A 20,183-nucleotide genomic window follows, 5' to 3' on the forward strand; every position below is an offset into this window, starting at 1 on the left:
TGCTATGTGAAAGAAGCTAGACATAAGTGTATATATTGATGATTCCATTTATACAAAGTTCTAGAACTAGCAAAAGTATGGTGATGGAAGTCAGAACAGTGGCTGCTTCTGGGGAATGGGAAAGGATAGACCAGGAAAGAGTACAAGGTGGTTTAAAATGTACGTCGTATTATTATTCAAATATGGTGAGACCAACAGATCAGGAAATGAATGCCATTAAAAACATGGTTACTCACAGTTCCCAACAGGAGGGGCACCTCATGCCAGCTACATGGGGAAGCCCTGAGTAATGTAATGTACCCCTCTTCTTGTAACAAACCATCTCTTCAAAACTCACCAAACACATACAACTTATCTCTCACAATTTGCTCTTCTGCTATCTAGTAAATGTAACTATCCTAAATTCCCTAATATTGCTGAGACTCTGAAGGGTATTAGTAAACAGTATGGATCTAGCCTTCTTCATTGCTTCTGGAATCTTTCTGGCTCTAACATCAAGGTTAGGAACTTGAGGCTCGGGCAGGGCTGGGGAGTACGTGACCTGTGTCCTTCAGTGGCCATAGAGCAAATACATGAGTGAAGTGTCATCCTTTTGGGCATAAGTCAGAGTAACCTCTAAGAGCAGAATTTCATCCAATTCTTATGTATTAGCTAAAAATATGTGTATGTCAGCACACAGTCTGAGAGAAGATATTTGCAATATAAATATTTGGCAAAGGGCTAATATCCAGAATATCTAATGAATTTCTAAAAATCAATAGGAGAAAAAAACCTAGATAGAAAAACCCAATAAGAAGATAGACAAAAAATGAACACTTAACCAAAGGAAATTAAAGAAAAACCATATGCTTAAGATTTCATTGTGTATTAATTATGCTACAATGTTTTAAAAAAGAAACAAAAAATTAGAAGAAAAGAACAAGGAGGAGGAACTACTTAGTGAAACTTTTGGAAGGACGTTAGCGTTGGCTCAGGAGCAGGAAAACAGGCTGCAGAGGCCCCATGTGGTCCTGTATTTTCCTTTGCCCATGGTGTATGGGGCAGCAGTAAGCAACAGGTCAGGGTGCGTTTTGTCTTTGTAATTTAGCACAGAAGCCAGATCGGTTATGACCCAATCCACATAACAGGAAAGAACCAACCTGGTTTCATTCGTTCCCAGGTGACAGTGATTGTAAGAGGCTTGAAAGAGATCTGAAACCAGAAGTCTTGGTCCAAACCACGTCCTTGGGCCTCTGCTCTTGACAAATGTGTCTCAAGCAAACAAGAACTCACAGCGCGCGGTCTCTCAGTCAGATATGTTGGGACCCTTTGAAAACGTCCTGTTCCACCTTCCTTGAATATCTAAGACTTGACCAGTCCTGGAAAAACTTTCATTTGTCATAGTTTCTACTACGGAAAACTTACTTTCACTTCTTTTCAAGTGAGTAGACATCCTGAAAATGACTAAACCACCATTATTTGGACTCATGGACACATAAAATGATGGCATCACTTTGAAAAACATGCACCTTACCAAGATAAAGACATACATATTTATGTTTCTAAAACATGAGTGATGAAAGGGATTTCACCAAGAATATTACATTATGTAGCTAATTTTTATTAATCTGTTCTGATAAAGAAAACAGAGGTATTTTAAAAAGAAATTCCCAAATGCAAATATTCACAACCATCGGCTGGGACCATTATCTCCTTCACATTAGCAAACATCAAGTTACCCTATGTTGCTTTACAACAAAACAAAGCAAAACACAACAAAAAAGACAAAACCATATATAAAACAGCTGATTGGGAGGAGGAGAAAGAAAGGAAATAGACTAGAAGCATCTATTTGAAGATTCATGGGCATAATCAGAAGGGTTAGGAGGAAAAGGCAAAATATTATTTATGATGGATTGTGTACTTGCTGGTACTTCTCAAGAAAATCTCTACAGGGAAACAGAGAGGGTCCTTGTTACAGCTTTTATTTTTGGGAAACAAAGATTTTTAGTCCTTTAAATAAAGCCACAAAAATGGACACCCCCCCCAAAGTGTAATTTTAGTCTACTAGATGAGTCGTTCTCCAATGTTAGTTTTCATCAACCATCAAAATTTAAAAATGAAACGCAGAACTTTGGGGGACCCAGAAAGCATTGCCAACATTAGATCTGGACATGAAAAACAATGAAAGAAAGGTACCATCTCCCAATATCATTTTGTGGTCATCATTTACTAATATTACCACAGTTTTAGCACCAAAAGAAGTATGGCAAACACAATCTGAGAATATAAATTATGCAATATATAGCTTTAAAAATACACATCACACTGTACTTTTCTCATTTCACTGCAGATCAGTGAACTCTATAGGGAAGCACTGGCCAGCAGGCCCTAAGTTTTTACTTGGCCAAGGCAGCGGACATGTGAGTGAAGGGTTTGGACTAGACTCTCCCATCCATTGGCCCATTTTATCAAGCCCCAAACCCCACCATCTTCCCACTCATCTTCAACAGATAATGGAAGCCATTTGGCAGAACTTGCTCAGCTCCTTCCCCCTATTTGGCCCCCATCAAAAGACTCATCTTTACCTACACTTCCTCTTGGCTCCTTCCCTCCATTTTCAGTAGAAAAGGTTGACTCCTCAGGGATGCTAAATCCATCCACAATCCCCTTATCAGCTATAGGGGATTAAAATTCTTTGACATTCCTCTTACTGAGGGGTGGGATCTATGCACCCTTCCCTTAGATCTGGCTGAGCTCTGTGACTGTTTTAACCAATAGAATATGGCAGAAGTCGTCCTGGTCCAGTTTCCAGTCCCAGGCCTTCAGAGAGAGATGGGCAGCTTCCTTTTCCTGAGTCTTGGAACACTTCCTCTAGGAGCCCTGGGCTGCCACATAGGAAGTGGGTAACCCTGAGACTACCATGCTGGGGAAGCCTCAGTTGAGGGCACTCGTCATGACTTGGACCTTCCTGACTAGACCAACCACCAGCTGATTAAATACTAACAAGCGACCCCAGTTAATGTCATGTAGGCAGGAGAACTGCCTAGCTGAGCTCTGTTCAAACTGTTAACCCATAAAACCACATCTCAAGCCAACAAATTTCAGTTTTTCTTTCTTTCTTTCCTTCCTTCCTTCCTTCTTTCCTTCCTTCCTTCCTTCCTTCCTTCTTTCCTTTCTTTCTTTTTTTTTTTTTTTTTTTTTTTTTAACACAACTACAGATAACCAGAACAGGAATATCTTCAAGATCTCTCTCTCTTCTAGCTATTTTCTTTGGAATACAAATATAAACATATTCAAGTCTGGCCCAGCCTTATCAAAATTTCTCATTTTACCTTAAATACCCTTTATCTTTCTTTCATCTATGCACCCACATTTCATTCTCCATCTTTCTGTAATGGTGTCTCTTCCCTAACCATGCCAATAAAATTATTTTTGCCAAGATCGATGACATTTAGGTTTTGCCCACTTTATCGGCTCTTACCTTACTTGACTTCTGTGTCACATGATAACCCCAGACTCTCTTCTCCCGTGGTCTCCTCAACACCACTCCCTCTTGCTTTTCTTATCTTCCTAGTAACTTTTTCCCCTGATCTCTTCTCAGCTGCCTAGGCCTTAAATATTGAGATTTTCCCCAAGGTTCTCTTCTCCACTTGTCTCTTCCCTCCATGCTTTTCAAAGTCATCGTATCCATCCTACATCCATGCTTCAAACAGATGCTGCATCCTGATGGCTCTGAGTCTATATTTCCAGCCCAAATCCTTCTCTAGAACCTAAGGGCCAACTCCCTACTGGACAGCTAGCTCCATTTAAATCAGGAGGTATTCAAACTCAACAAGAGCAAAAATTACCTCCACTGCCAGACTGCCATTCCACTGGACTTCCTATTCAGGTGATACTTGAAAGTTACACTTGACTCCTCCTTCAGCCATGCTCATACTGATTCTACCTACTTAATACACATAAAACTGGCTTCTTCCTTCCTATCCCATTTCTAACACCACAGTTCAAGATTTCATCTTTTCTTACTACAGACTCTTCTGGCTTCCAGATTCAACTCACTTTCTAATGTTCTCCTAGAGTGTTCATTCTAAGGTATAAATCTTATATCACTCCTTTGCTAAAATCCTTTAGTGCCTCCCCAGCAGTTTGGGTTAACTTCAAATTTCTTAACATGACACAACCAGTCCTTACCTACTACTTCTTATCTCTTGCCTCCTTCCACTTGTGCCATCATAGCCAACCATGTGAAAATACTTCCAGTTCTATAAATTCACCATACTTTCTCATAATGCCAGCCTCTGTACTTGCTACTCCCACCATGTAAAACATCCCTCTCTGATTTCTAAACCAAATTAATAGTAACTTTTGGTTTCAAACTCAATTTCTCTTTCACCTTCTCAAGAAAGCCGTCCCTGCCCCTTCATTCTATTGTAGGTAACGTTTCTAATGTGCTGTATGTTCCTCTCTATCGTGACATGTATTAAAACACAGATTTCTATTTAATAGTTGCTTCTTTAGAAGTCTGTCTGAGCACCAGACTAAGACCCCTTGAAGGTGAGGATTTATTTTTTATCGCAGGTCTCTCCAATCATATTCTGGTACACAGTAGATACTCACAGCTACCTATTGAGTGACTAAGTGACTGAATGAGTGGCATGTATTTAGCTGCCAGATATACCAGTTTCACACAGACTTTTAACACTATTACAAAAAATTACGAAATGCATGAAAGCAAATTCTTCCTACCAACACATAATGCTAAAAAGAGCTGTATTCACCTTCTCAGCTTTTCTTTGCTTGAATGAAGAAGGGAAATCTTCTTGCTTTTCCCAAAATCAGACAACGGAGTGTTTAATTGAAGCCCAATGTCATTTCTTAGAGAGTCAGAGCTAGAAACAAGAGAAAATCATACTATACATTTAAGAGGAAAATTGTCAGGCAATATTAAACAATAAGCACCAGTACATTAGTCAAGGTGTGCTTCTCTAAGTCTCTCGCTTCATACAAAGATGCAGTAAATATCAAATCACTTTACCTTACATGTTTGGTGCAGAATATTTTATTTCAAAATTTCAAAAGAATTTATTGTCAAGATCATCATAAATTCAATGACTGATCAAAATTCTAAAATATACTGATAAACAGACACAAGCAGGCTTAAAATAATCCAACCTCACTGATTACAGCTATCCCAAATCATACAACTTATCCAAAGGTGCATTACAGGAAAAAAGAACAAAGGATAAAAGGGCCCAAGTATACTATGCCAAGTTGATCAGCAAAGGGTAGGTTACTTCCATATCAAAATCTGTCAATTAACGGACATTTTCTAGCTCTACAATTCTTCTAAAACTTTTCCAGGCATTTTGATTGACTGATTTGATTGAATTTTTTAAAATTTCCCTAAGAAACTTACAAACTAATTTCTTTTTATCCCAAGGGACATAACTTGCTTTGAAAGTTCACTTTTTAGTGCTAGGATTCTGAGGAAAAACAAGATTCGAGATGAGTGGGGCTCAAAAAGCAGTTACAAGTAATACAAAAATATCACAAAGCCTTCCAAAAACCTTTCCCAACCTCATATTCCAGTTAAGGTTGAACACAGTAAATCTCTTTGAGATTAAAACATTAAATAAAATCAAGAAAGCTGGTGCTATCTCTGCACTGCTTAAGTGAGTGCATCTTTGGTTTAACCCCACTTATTGGTTGCCAAGTTTCCTCCTTGTTTAAAATAGTAGACGGTCGCATTTCTACAAATAGTAGACGGTCACATACTACAAATTCCAAGAGTGACTGACTCACAATTTCCACGATCACCACCCATGTCCTCAGTAGTTATGTCTATTGTTTGTAGCCTTATGCTCTATTCGAAACCTCCTTGGAAGTCAGTTTAAAGTGAAGGAAAGAAATTCACGAAAACTCAGTTTCTATAAGCACACAATGCTAGCATTAGAAGAGTCTGACCTCCAGTTCAACTGCCTATCCAATGCAGGTTTGAATGCTATCTCTGATATAGAGAAACACAGATGGAGAGAGAGAACTTTTTAAGGGTTATTTTCAATAATTGGGGGGATAGGTTAATGAGTTCAAAAAAGATCAGGGAGAATAATAGTGGTAGGTGGGTAATAGCCAAAGCTGTTCTTACCTGTTGAAATATTGGAGTGTGCGTAAAATTTTTGTTTGAAGAGTCTACTGTGTTAAGAAGGTTTGAACACCACTTCTATCATTTAACTATGATTAGTGATAATCCAGACTCTACTTTAACACTTCCAGTGACAGGGAACTTACTACCTTACAATTCACCTGCTCCCTGTGGACAACTATGATTGTCATGAAGTGCTTCCTTATATTGCACTCAGTACTTTGTAATGTGTACCCCTCTCCCAGCTCAGGATTCTGAAACACAGGAAAAGTTGCATCCCTCTTCCAGAAAACAGCCTCTTCTGTCTTTTACATCACCCCCAGCACTTGAGCTAGTGTTCCACAATCATTAAGTTCTCCATAAATCTCTTAATGAAATGTACACAGTAAAAATCGCTCTTTTGAAAAAGTAAAAAAAAAAAAAATAATAAACAAACAAACAAAAACTAACCAAGCAAATAGATCAGTAGAAAAATATCCCAGGTGTTCACTGCTGGTTTTCTGCAGGGGCAATCCAGATTGCTCAGGCTTCATAGAATTTTCATTCCTAACTGAAAGTTTTAAAAGGGGGACAATTTTAATTCAAAAATCAGTGGTGCTGTTGATGTTCATCACACATACACACCCTAATCAACAGCAGTTGTCACATTTGATTCGATAGATTTTACAAAGCAGTATCCTGAAAATAGAAAACAATTTACAGATTTCAGCCTGTGAAGCATGAAGCCACCCAGGTTAGAAAGCAAAATTAAAAGACTACATACTGTTAACCCCAGGACATCCTCTATCAACTGGATTCTGGAAACTTAGTGACTGGTTTGCTTAAACCACATGCAACTAAGTTTACCTAAGTTCTTATTTATAGATAAATAGTATGAGGCAGAAAATATGTATGAGTCTTCAGTAAACAGCTGCATTGTCAAAATATGGCATCTGATGGTTTTATTGAAGATGTTTTGGTTTGGGGAGTGTAGCTTTGTTTTCTTGCAGCTGCTCATCCTCGGAGCAAAGATGAGACGACTGGAAACAGACGTCATTATGACCAATAGGAAGGGTGCTAGACAGGTGGTGATGAGCAGCTGCTCTATTTCTACTGAGACTCGAATAAGAAGAGTTTGCAGAAAGAACTTGGTCACCACAGTGAGCCATTCCCGGAAGAACTCTGAAACTGCAGGGGCTGGGAGCCAATGGAATGTTACAAAACGGACTTACCAACCTTTCCTCCATATTAAAAAAGAACATAAAAAAAGGAGGGGTGTACTGAATCCTGTATCATCTGAAGTGTGAGCTTACACAGGATAATCCTGAAGGTGTCGTTCAGGCCCATTTTCAGAAAAATATCACCTTATTTTTAAAGTATTTCCTAGCTACTAATCCGGGCCTAGAAAAACCATAGTCATTGACCGACAATGATTCCAATAGAATTTAATTTCAGAAATTGGAGCCTGTCCTTTCACAAGACAAATTAAAGCTAATTTAATTAGCTTAAGTGTTTAGATGTTGGCAATACACATAATACAGAAGAGGTGAAGAGTTTAGACATGTTAGGTCTAATTGAAGCACAGACATTATCTATGTCTAAAAGATGTAAAAAAGAAAGGATAACCACTCTATTAACTTAAAGAAGTAAAATAATTTATAAGCATGTGTTCTGCAAAGCACAAAGTATGACAGGGTCAAGGTCAGTGGCCCTGGCTTTTAGATAATCATACAAGGACACAGCATAATTAATTCCACTTTGATGACTAAGACATGATGGCAGTCATTAGGCTACCAAAAACAAAGTAACAATCTCACTATCAGAAAATAACCCCTACGTCTACTATAACACTATACTGGTTCTTGTATAACACATTTTAATCCCCATAAGACATAAATTTTTTCTTCCCAGGTAGAGAACAAGCTTCCCTTTCTTCACACTTGTTTTCCTCAGACTGTGATTAATAAGGATTACTTGTTCTCTACAGTACACACAGCAACCGTTAATCCTTTGCAAATAAAAGGCTTAAGTGGAAATCCAATTTTAAAAGGTATAAATACAGTTTTTGTAGTATTTTAATCAGAATTTTTCAAACTTTTGGAAATTGGTTTTTCACTCACCGGTATTTGAGAAATATGTTTTCCAGTATTTTACCACAATACTCAGTTTCTCCACTGTCAGTGGTTCAGTTAAAGTAATATCAGCTCCGTGCCCTGAAATACAACCTAAGCATCTTTGTATTAAATATTGACCTATGGTTTCTATTTGGAGGAAAAAAACAAGTAATATATGCAATAGCACATACCTTTAAAATTTTCAGGGATTATAAAAACAAACAGCAAATGTGTATTTTTCTTCTTGCCAAATCTGAGAGAGAAAACAATGTTAAAGTAAAGCAAAATTGTCATTCAAAAAATTGGTATTCAATAGTTTAGCTTATTAGGAATTAAACTCGAGTGATTTTTCTTTATTTCTTTAGAATCTAAAATGACGGCATTAATATAGAAATTTAGTACAAGTCTTTGCATGTTAGAAAGACCACTCTGCCTGCGGTGGGATACCCTCAAAGCAGTGAGGGTAAAGATGGACCCCCCCCCGTTTTTGTTTTTTTTTTTACAACTTATAAGGATTGTATTTTTATTTCATACAATTGCATAAAGAGAATACTGACGTGTGTGGCACAGGTGGATAGTACAATTAGATTTTCTTGAGAAATACACGGGAAAGAGATACTTAGCTAAAACTAATATTTACTCTGTTTAACACTTTATTTATAAGAGATGCTTAAGGTTCTCTATTTCAGTTTAATAGACAAGGAAACCCAAATTCTGAGTCTTCAGTCAAACCCATGGCTTCTCTGAGCAGGAATTCACTTTGTTAATAAGAATAGTCCTTTTATGATGCATGTCTGTGGCAACCACGGATGTCTGTTCTTTACAACCGGGGAAGGGGTGAGTGAGAGAACAGATGACTTTGTGAAAAAAAACCTTTAATTTTATAATAATTTTATATTTACAGGAAAAATATGAAAATAATAGAGTTTCCATGTATCCTAAACCCAATTTCCTGTATTGTTGCCATCTTACATTAGTATGGCATATTTTTCACAATTTATGAGCCAATATTGATACACTGTTATTAATTCAAATTCACACTTTATTCAGATTTTCTTAGTTTTCACTTATTGTACTTTTTTTTTTCCTATTCCAGGATCCCATCCAGGATACCACATTACCTTTAGTCATCATGTCTCCTTGGTCTCCTTTAGATTGTGACACTTTTGCTGACTTTTTATTTTCTTTTATGATCTTGTAGTTTCGAGCATAGTGCTCAGGAATTAGGTAGAATGTTAAGACGGACCTTCTTTTTTCTTGCTTTAAAATAAATGAGCCTAAATCTTATCCAGCTTCTTGATCTAACCACCAGTATACAAGACATTTAAGGAAAAGAGGAATATTTTAAAGAATGCTATGAGGGTGAAATGAGCAAAATCCAGAGTGTGGGAATTCTATAAGAAAAATAACCCTTTTTAAAAACATATATAAAGAGCAAGATAAAAAATTAGAAAAAAAGGAAGTAAAAAGTAAATCCTGATTTGTAGAAACTCGCAGTTTAAAAAAGAAGAAAAACGAGAAATTTCAACATTTGGATATTTGACATTAAGGAATTGTTATTAATTTTTAGGTGTGATATTGGTATTGTGGCTATTTTTTTTAAGACTCCTTATCTTAGAGGGTACTTATTGAAATATTCTGGATGAAACGACATGGTATCTTAGATTTGCTGAAAATAATCCACCAGTGAGCAGGGGTGGAAAGACAGGAAGGCGGGGGAGGGCAGAGATGAAACAAGCCTGGCCATATGTTGATAACTATTAAAGGTACATTATGGGAACACGGGTGTCGATTATACTAGTCTTTCTACTTTTATACACTTGAAATTTTCCAAAATAAAACTTAAATTGTGGCATTATTAATTACACTTAGGAGTTCAGTAAGTAGGAATTTCTGATAATTTGATGGATACAGAGCATTGACAGTAGCTAGAAGAAAATGATTTGCCAAGGAGACTGTTACTGTGAACCTGACTTTAAAGAGGAGAGTTAAAACTGTCTTTCAGAAAAGCAAACTGCTCTTAAATATGTAAAGCATCATTTATTAGTATGTGGTTATATATGGTTATTATTTATTCCTTAAAACAAGACCCAGAAAACCTCCACTGTATACTATCTTTAGATTATCTTCTATATGCATTTGAAGGTAAATATACATTACTCTATGTATGACTCAGATATATAAATTGGTTCTAATGTAATTTATGAGTAAGTTATATATCAGTCATTTATACAGTATAGAGAACCTACTGCATGCCAGACTCTGCGCTATGCTCTGGGGGACACTGAATAGACAGAGACAGACATGGTCCCTGCTCTCACGGAGTTAACAGTTTCTTGGAGAGGACAGACATTGAACAAATCACTGTAGATAATTAAGTAAGTGGCCAAATACGTGCCCAGTGCTGTGAAGGAAAAGCTGCAGGGTCCAATGGAAGCACATACCTGGGCACCAACCTACCCTGCAGCCTCAGGGAGGCTTTCTGGCAGAAATGCCCCAGCCGTTGGCCAGGACTTAAGCCACCTAAATGGTAGGGGTTGGGGGAAGGGAGGAAGCAGACAGCAAAGTACATTCTGGGCAAAGGGAACAGCAGGTGCACAGGTCCTGGGGTGTAGAGAACAGGTGAGTTGGAGAAAGTGAAAGAAGTCCAAGATGGCTCCAGCACAGAGCATCTTATGGAGACACAGAGACCAGTAGGGCTGGAGTCTGATTACTGTAGCCCAAAGGTCAAAGTAGATTTGATATTTAATATTTAATCATAATGGGTAATGGGAAACTATTAAGCTTGGGAGTAACATGATTATATTTGCATGTTAGAAAGACCACTCTGCCTGCAGTGGGATGGACTGAGGGTGGCGGGCAGAGGGTGGATTTTAGAGCACCCTGCAGTTATCCAGGCGCGAGCTGATGGTAGACCAGAGTAGGCATATCCAAGAACTTTCTTTAAAAAATAAATAATTCATAATATTTGCTAAGTTAATTGCTTCAAATAAGTAGGATGTTGCTAAAATTCACCTAATTGAGGTCTATTCAGACGTAATTCTATTCTATGAATCCTGAGGAGTTTGGGCGGAAAGAGAAGAAAAGCAAAAATGTGTGCTTTCTACGAGGAAATGAGAAGCTCAGGCAGAAGTACTACCATCCACACAGGGAAGCTAGGAGGGAGGCTAGGATGTGACTAGCAGACTGAATGTGGTAAGAAAGGCACATTAGGATACTGGTGCCATAGAGCCCGGGGGGAATGGGATGAGAAGAACTATGCTTGCCACAACGTAAGCACTGCAAATATAGTTTTTAAGTGATGAAAAAACACGGGGTACGATGAAGGTATGGATGAGGAAAGAGAGGTAGGAGGGGGAAATGGACTAAACAGGTAAGACCACTGAAAGAAACTTGTTGGGTAGTTTAGTCCAACTTTTGAAATAAAAATATGCTTTTCAAATTCACAAAAATTAATATATCATAAGTTAAAATACTCTAGAATTAAAGAATTTTTAAAAACAGATTCTTTACTTTTAGAAATAATCTTGTATTTTTTTTTATTTTATAAATGTATTTTATGGACACAAAAACAGGTTAGATTTGGATATATGGATATATATGCCTTAATGGCATTCACATTTCAAGCTTTACATCAGACAGAATTGAATCCCTGGATTTTTGTCATTAGCACAGAACCAATACCAACCCAAACACTTCCCTTGCCAGTGAAACCGTAATTGTAACACTGTACAGAAGTCCTGCAATCAAAAGTTCCCAGAATCCAATAATGCTCTGGCCTGAAGCTCACCTGCTCATTCACATTCTCTACAAATCAATAGAGTTTCTAGTTTCCAGGATCACCATCCCCCTTCCCCCTCACAAAAAAAAAAAAAAAAAAAAAAAAAAAAACACCTTTTTTTAAAGTCATTTTTCTAATGAATGAATGTTCCTTAAGAGAAACATCCCAGCTCATACCTCTTCTTCCATAGAACAAGACCAAATTTAAGGTTCTGAGACCTTATGAGTACCTTTCTCAACTGAAGTCTCTTGGGTTTTAAAAATTTATATTTCTCATGTTTCACAGAATAGACTATTTAAATTCCATGATGGTTCCTGAGACTATGCTCCACATACAAAACTGAATATTGATATTCAAGTGTCCCTTTCTATGCCTGTCTCCAGTACCCTCCGGAACTGGAGGCAGCCGTAAGCTCAAACTGCAGCAGTACCCATTCCCAGCCTTGCCCCCATCCCCACCTCTGGTCCCTGGTAGCTGGAGGGGGGCAGGGGAAGATCATATAAAAGTATTTTGAGCTAAGCTGCACATTCTGCTGACCAAAGAGCCTGAGGAAAGTCCTGGCTTCTGAAATCTATCATGTAATAAGATGATCAAAGGAGTCTTATAAGTCCCTATGAAGCTGGGGAACATTGCTAAACTCCCTTTAGAGCCTCAAGGACTTCTACGTACAAAAGCCAATGTCATTTTGGGGTTACAGACCTCTTGAATACACTTATCCATTATGCTGTCTGTGGCCCAATGCAGCCAAACTAACCTGGTGTGGCCTATTTGGGACTTATAGCAAATAATGTTCGTTAATTAATTAAAATAACCATTTTCAATAAGAGAATTGAGAGTTTTACTATAAATTTGAAAACAGTGAGTTCACTTTGCTTCTAATAAGGCACCTGCAATAAATATGGTCAAGTTCTGAGAGTTTATTCTGGTCAAAGTGAAGGTGGGTGAGCCCTGCCCCAACTACGTATGCTGTTCCTCAGAAGAGTGCCTGCTGCGAACCTCCTAAATCAGGGTCACCATACAGCATGATGCTAGAAATTGTAAAGATCTAGATTTGTCCTCAGTTCCTATTTATACCCACCATAATTTATAGACTAATGTTTTCAGTAAAACTACTTAGCTGTTTGGTTGTTATTGTGTATATTGCCAAGTATTCAGGGGATTAGGTCATGCAAACTGGCTAATCAGATTTGCTGAGTTGCATGGTCAAGTCCAGGAAATTTTGGAATCAGGGACATAACAACTTGTTAGATCCCTGTGGCTCACAAGATTGAATTTTCTTAGTGAACTAGTAAGTTAACCAATCAAATAAGTAAAATTACATGGGGAAAAGTGAAGTCAGAGCCAAACTTGTTTTGCAGATTGAGCAGATGGAACCACATTTTGCATTCCTTTCCTATTGCTGAACTGCTCTGAGCTCATGAGAATTACAGAAGTTTAAGAACAGGAGAGACAGTTCATGGAATGGAAAATCGCAACTTCAGACAGGATCCAGACAATGTTGATGAGTTTGAAACATGTTTCAATTTTCCCTACCTGCCTTTGGAAGATAAAGTCTGAAGTATCAAGTGTCTGCTCTTTGCAGGTGGCTCAATTCTGAGAAATGATCTAAGCCAAGAGTCAAATATCCCTGGAATTCTGAAGCAAACCATATGAATCTTAGGACAATCTTAAAATATTTTACAATTGGGTAGTGCTTGAGTGCATCTGGCTCAAAAAAAAAAAATGTATTCATGAAATGAAATCTAATTAGAGACTACTATTAGGAATGTTAACCTATAATTGAGTTGTACCATAACTCTTGAAAATGCTAGTCTGTAAAGTGCCATGATTAAAATTGATCAAAGATTAGCTACAAGCTGAAAACATAGTTTTTCTCTAAGAATAAATTTAAGAATCTTTTTAAGGAGGCTGCTTACATTTTATTCTAAAATAAGCCTAATGTTATAGTTACCAGGCTATACTTCATTCTCATTTTCAATAGCAGTCTATATATCTTATATAGATTTATGATCATGTATGCTAATACTTAAAATATTAGGTTGGTGCAAAAGTGCAGCTTAAAAAGGTTAAAAATAACTGCAAAAACCGCAATTACTTTGCACCAACCTAATAAGTGTGGTACTCTATAGTAAGTTCCTCATTCACTGGCAAGGCACATCAAGTACGCAGAGAGAGGAGAGTAAGGTCAATCACATATTTTCCTGTACCTATCCAGATTTTGAGATATTACAAAACAACGAAGATATAAGGGAAAATCTAAAATACAGCAGAAGAAAAGCTAAACCAAGACCTTTTATTTTGGTTTAGTCATTAAATGTCAGTGCTTTAGGAAAGGTAAAGATTTAAATGCCTTATAAATGGGGCATTTATAAATGTTTATAGGACTAATTACTCTAAGAAAAACTACAGCTCTAAAAATATAAACATGCCGTACGAGGGTTTAAATAATTCATAAATCATAAACTCATAACAGTTCTGAGGGAACGAGAAAGGGAATTTCACAGCTATTTCTAGCCTCTGAACCATCATGAAAGCTTCCGCAAAGAAAGCTTTGTCCCTTTTTCAGAGAGGAACACAAAAGCCTGAACTCGTTATCTGCCCTAGAAAGGCATTTCTCCCACTCGTCCACCCACACACTCGGTCATACCTCCAGGCGCTGAGTACCTGCGGTTAGTCAAGACCCACCCGGGGCACTGGGAACAGAGGAACAAGAGACAAGAAAATGAAACCCAAGTTTATTCCACATATTATCCCGGTTCTTTTTAAACAAATGCTTTTACAGCAAACTAGTAAACCGGCCATATGCATGTCTGTACAGTTAGTACCTTCATCTACTTTCCTTTCCCTGCTAAGAAATCGTAAGTGGTGCTATTCAGAGCAAAGAAAGCAGCAATGGGGAAAGCCACAGACGTGAGCAGCGGACGAAAACTTCTGTCCTCTAATCTCCTAGCTTTTAGTACCGTGACTACACATAAAGCTCGCTTCTTAACGGAACTCTATTCGTATCCTGTTCAAAACGTAGCTTCAGTAATGAGCAAATCCAAAGGCTTCACTACATTCAGAGAGCGAGGCTCCTACTCTGGAAATGGGACAGAGATCAGCCCGACTGACTGGTATGTCCAGCGCTCTTCCAAAACCGTATGTACATTTAGTTTATACTAAGTTTGGCATATACTGAATCTCAGAGGTATAAATGAAGGGACTTCAATATAGAATCCAACTAATTACAGACTTCCAGAAAGAACAAGAAAAGAGTTCTAGTCTAGGTTGTATGAAAACAAGCTGTGTGGTCTCCAGAAAGTCACCTCAGCCTCAGTTTCCCAATCTGTCAAGTAAGAATTATGAAACTCTGCTCTGCCTCCCTCATAAAGCCATTACAAAAATTTAAAAATACTACAAAAATGAGATATTATGAACCCCCAACCAAGAAACTCTACCTATAGGAGGTTTTTTATTTGCTTGTTTGTTTTTTAAGGTATATAATAAAACAGGCATATCTTGAAGGAGGACAGTTTACATGTTTTGGAGTGAAATCCACTTTGATGTAGTTTGCCTGGTTTGTGCAGATTTCATATTCCCAGTAAAAAGCCAAAAGAAATGCAGAAGACCAACTGTTCTAAGAAACCCCAGGAGTAATGTCTGTCTGTCTATCTGTCTCTCTTTAACAAGTGGCTTTGACTTCTTGTTATTCCAACTTTCTTTTGCCCTAACCTAATATGCTTGCTCCTTTTGATTCAAGGGTCACAGTATTGTCTCTGCACTTTCTCCTTTAGTCGAAGAAGGCCTATTCTATAATTCTGAGAAGTCCTTATATATTTGAAAATTATCTACAATTACACTTTCTCTATTAAGTCTTCTTGTAGAAGGGGAACAAATTTTTTCTAACCTAACCCTGTTTAAAAACATCCTAAATGGCTCAAATCCTTGGTAGTCAGGCCAGAAGAACCTAACTGTCCCACCACCAGGTTCCAAATCTCTAGAGTGAAGTGGGTCAAACACAAGCAGAACTTCTACAGAGTTCCAAGAAGAAACAGAATCGTGGTGGTGTTGGTCAGGACTCAATGGATCCAGAGAGTTCAGGGCTCCTTCACATTAGGATATCTCCTGAGAGAGACACCTTCAGTCCACAGCTAACATGACATGGAGCTAAGAGCACTCACCTGCCTTAGCATCTGCCGTAACAATTACAGAACTCTGAAAAGATATACCATTTTCATGACATAGTTACTAAAAGGGGAGTACCCAAAGGATTAAGGTAAGTATTATATACCAAATAAACTTCCACGGACAATTAATTCTCCCATTCTTACCCACACCTATAACTTTTTAGGTTAAAATGATCATTGTTAGTATGCCAAACTGGCAATAAAAATAACATGTATGTAGATTCTGCCCAATCCTTCATCTTAAAAATTAAAGTAGAAATAGTATCATCTTATAAGGATTTTTATAGAAATAGGTTCTAATAGAAGCTGGTTTAAAGGTATAGAGTCAAGGTTTTTGGAGTCTACCTAATTAATTTGACAGCTTCCAGCTCCTGGACAGTCGGTAGAGTCACCTTCAGGAAAACCATGTTGAATGCACACGCATCCAGAAGTGCCGCCGCCTTCCTCACATCACTAATGGTTATGGTGACTTCCGCCATACTGTAAAAGAATTTCTGTACAATATCAGCCAGGTACTGAGCCGTGACATCTCCAACTAATAAGAGGTCTATTTTTGCCTGAAAGAGAAGGAAAAAAAAAAAAAAAAACAACACACACACAAAAAACAACAAACCAGAAGTACCACATAATTAATATCTGGGCACAGAGTAAATGTCATAGATGAGAGGATAGAACCAAACACGGTTATAAATAACGCAGTGACTGAGTATGCAGATGGAATCACTGGTCAGCTATAAGCACCTTAAAGGCAGGACCTATTAATTTCACATCCTCAGTACCTAGGGTAGTAAACGGATTTGAAGGCCATGCTATTTTAAGAAGTTTTGCCTACAAATACCACTCTACTGTGGTTTTCCTGCCAGTTTCTTTCTCATCCTATAACAATAGATAGGATTCTATGGCCTAGTCTCCCAATCACCTATTCTGCTGGAAAATCTGTTTACTTATGAGAGAATCAAACTGGTGACTCTCCCAAACTATTTTGATGAAACACACATTCCATAGAACAGAGTAAGATCTAAATTCCCAAATCTTAAGAAACACTCAAATAAAGTCCTTTATTTGAAAGAATTACATGCTACTCAAATCCTAATATTAGGAACCAAAAAGCTTCTTTATTTCCATCTGGGGATATTTTCAAGCACATTCAATTAGGAAAAATATGAGTTCCATCTTCATCTTCTATTTCTCTATGTTTTATTCTCTACAGCTACTGAACACAATCCACTGAAACTACTAAAGAATGGGGATGCTTGAATTAATGGAAATTGTAAGCAGACAGTTGGAAATGCCAGGCCATAGACAGCTTCACATGAAAAAACAAATTTGGGAATTGACCAGAATTGAAGACATAAGAGGAGGTGAAGGAGTTAGAAATACCTGTGTGAAAAGAAAGGCAGCTTGCCAAAGATAGAACTCTCTAGGGCAGGAAGCTGGTGTGGGTGGCCCGCCATGGGGCTTCCCTTCCCCTTCAGCCTGGTTTCCCAAGGGCTGCTGGAAAGAACACGTGAGGTGCAAGAAACTAGGCAAGTTCAAAGTAAGCAAACCTTCTGCACTTGCCACTTCTGCCTTCTAATTTTCTTCCTTCTTTTGTTAAAGAAAAAAGTTAGTCTTCTATTACCCATCACTCATATCCAACCTAGAAGCAACAACTGTCAATAGTTTGGTCTATGTCTTCTCAGACAATTTCTTTGTCAAACGTAGAACACAAATATACAGCTTTTTGCATGAATGAGATGGTATATAGTTTTAAAGTAAATTGCTTTTCTCACTTAATACAGTTCAACAACTCCTCAGAAATTCTGGTTCACTGGGAACATTCTCATTTTTCCAGCTGTTACAGATTTATTCTCTTAAGTAAATGTTTTCTTTCATTTGTTGTGACCTGGGGTGGAAGGCAAACACGTGTTCATCTGTCACATCTTGATCCAGCATCCTCATTCATCATGATAATTTATCGAGTCATTCTCCTAACGTAGAATTTTGATGTTATTCCAGGCTGTGATGAATACCTTTGTAAATATATCTTTGTGCAAATAAGTATATATCCTAGAAGCAAAACTAAGTTTGAAAGGTAAGGTTTTGCTTTTGTTTTTCAATTTAGGTACCACCAAATCGTTCTCCCCAAAAGATACAAAATTTTACATCTACACCAATAGTATATATGAGTAACCATTTCCCCAAATCCTTAATAAGGTTAACTTTTGTTTTCCATTTTTGCTGATATCGTGGGGAAAAAAAACCCTCAATTTTCCTTTTCATTCTCATTTTTCTAATTAATATTGCTGTATCTTTTCATTTTAAGGATAATTTTCATTTCTATTGTTGCATATTCTATTTATTATGCTTACCTATTTATTACATTTCTTTTTCTATTGCTCTGTGAGCATTTATATATTCTGGACGTAAGACAACTATTTTTTTCTAGTCTGTTATGGCTCTTAATTTTTATTATAAGGTCTCTTGTCACGAGGTATCTTGTCACAAACATATATTTAATATTTAGTAATAAATCTACCAACTCTTTCCTTTAGAGCTTTGGTGGATTTTGTCTTGCTTTCAAAGCCATCTCTATTTATATTATAAAGATACGCTTTTCCTAGACAAGAAAAAAAATAAAGAAATTATGTTAAAGGAACTTCTTTAAGAAGATAAAGAATATGAGTCAGAAAATATAGGAAAAAAGTTCTCAATGACAAAGGCAAACACATAATAAAAGCAATGAATCAACCAACTATAAAGCTAGTACAAAGGTTAAAAGGCAAAAGTAGGAAGATCATATGTAATTACAATATTTTAAGGGATACACACACATATGCAAAAGATGTAAAAAAAAAAAAAATAATGACCCAAACATAAAAGTGAAGAAGGTGACTTTAAAACCTGTCCAATCTTAAGCAGCCATCAACTTAAAATAGACTGCTATAAACAGTTTGGTATGTAGGAAGCACATGGTAACCACATACCAAAAATCTACAAGATATACCAGAAATAAAGAGAACAGAATTCAAATGCAACACTATAAAAAGTGATCAACATACAAGAGAATAAGAAAGGAACAGAGAACAATAAAAACAATTAAGAAAATGGCAATAACTACATACCTATCAATAATTACTTTAAATGTAAATGACTAAATGTTCTAATAAAAGACATAGGGTGGCTGGATTAAAAAAACAATACCTATACATGCACTGCCTATAAGAAACCCACTTCAGATCAAATGACAGACATAGACTAAAAATAAATGGATGGAAAAATATTTCACACAAATGGTAACGAAAAAAATGCTGGGATAGCAACACTTATATCAGACAAAACAGACTTTAAAACAAGGGCTGTAACAAGAGACAAAGAAGGGTATTTCATAATGATCAATCCAACAAGAGGATATAACTCTTGCAAACATCTACAAACCCAAAGTAGAAGCACCTAAATATATAAAGCAAATACTGACGAACATAAAGTAATATAGTCACATTAGGGGACTGTAACACCCCATTGATATCAATAGATAGATCATCCAGACAAAAAATCAATAAGAAAACAGCAGCCATAAATGACACATTAGACCATATGGATTTAGTTGATATTTTTAGAGCATTTCACCCCAAAGCACCATAATACACATTTTTCTCAAGTGTACAAAGACTGAAGTCGTATCAAATATCTCCTCTGACCACAATGGTATGAAAATAGAAATCAATTACAAGAAGAAAATGGAACCATACAAACACATACAGGCTAAATAACATGCTACTACACAATGGATGGGTTAACAACAAGGTCAATGAAGAAATCTAAAGATACCTTGAGACAAATGAAAATGAAAACAATGACCCAAATCTATGGGACACAGTTAAAGCAGTATGAAGATGAAAATTTTGAGCAATACCTCAAGAAATAAGAAAAATCTCAAATAAACAATATAAACTTACCTAAAGGAACTAGAAAAAGAACAAAGTGAGTAAAAGGAGGACATAATAAAGATCAGAGCAGAAATAGAGTATAAAAAAACA

The 20,183-nt window shown here is 37.0% G+C and overlaps 1 protein-coding gene across 1 annotated transcript in view; it reads right to left on the bottom strand.

Moving 5' to 3' along the window:
* LOC308496833 (spermatogenesis- and oogenesis-specific basic helix-loop-helix-containing protein 2-like) overlaps positions 1-20,183 on the bottom strand; it is a 116,172-nt gene that overhangs the window by 19,167 nt on the left and 76,822 nt on the right. The window contains exons 10-14 of the mRNA XM_081046639.1: positions 16,510-16,721; positions 8,409-8,470; positions 8,224-8,328; positions 6,575-6,674; positions 4,761-4,871 (exon numbers count right to left, since the gene is read on the bottom strand). Coding sequence (XP_080902765.1) covers positions 4,761-4,871; positions 6,575-6,674; positions 8,224-8,328; positions 8,409-8,470; positions 16,510-16,721 — 590 coding nt within the window. The remainder of the gene's footprint in view (positions 1-4,760; positions 4,872-6,574; positions 6,675-8,223; positions 8,329-8,408; positions 8,471-16,509; positions 16,722-20,183) is intronic.

This window comes from Rhinolophus hipposideros (genome assembly GCF_964194185.1).
Source record: "Rhinolophus hipposideros genome assembly, chromosome: 4".
NCBI classification, from domain to species: Eukaryota; Metazoa; Chordata; class Mammalia; order Chiroptera; family Rhinolophidae; genus Rhinolophus; species Rhinolophus hipposideros.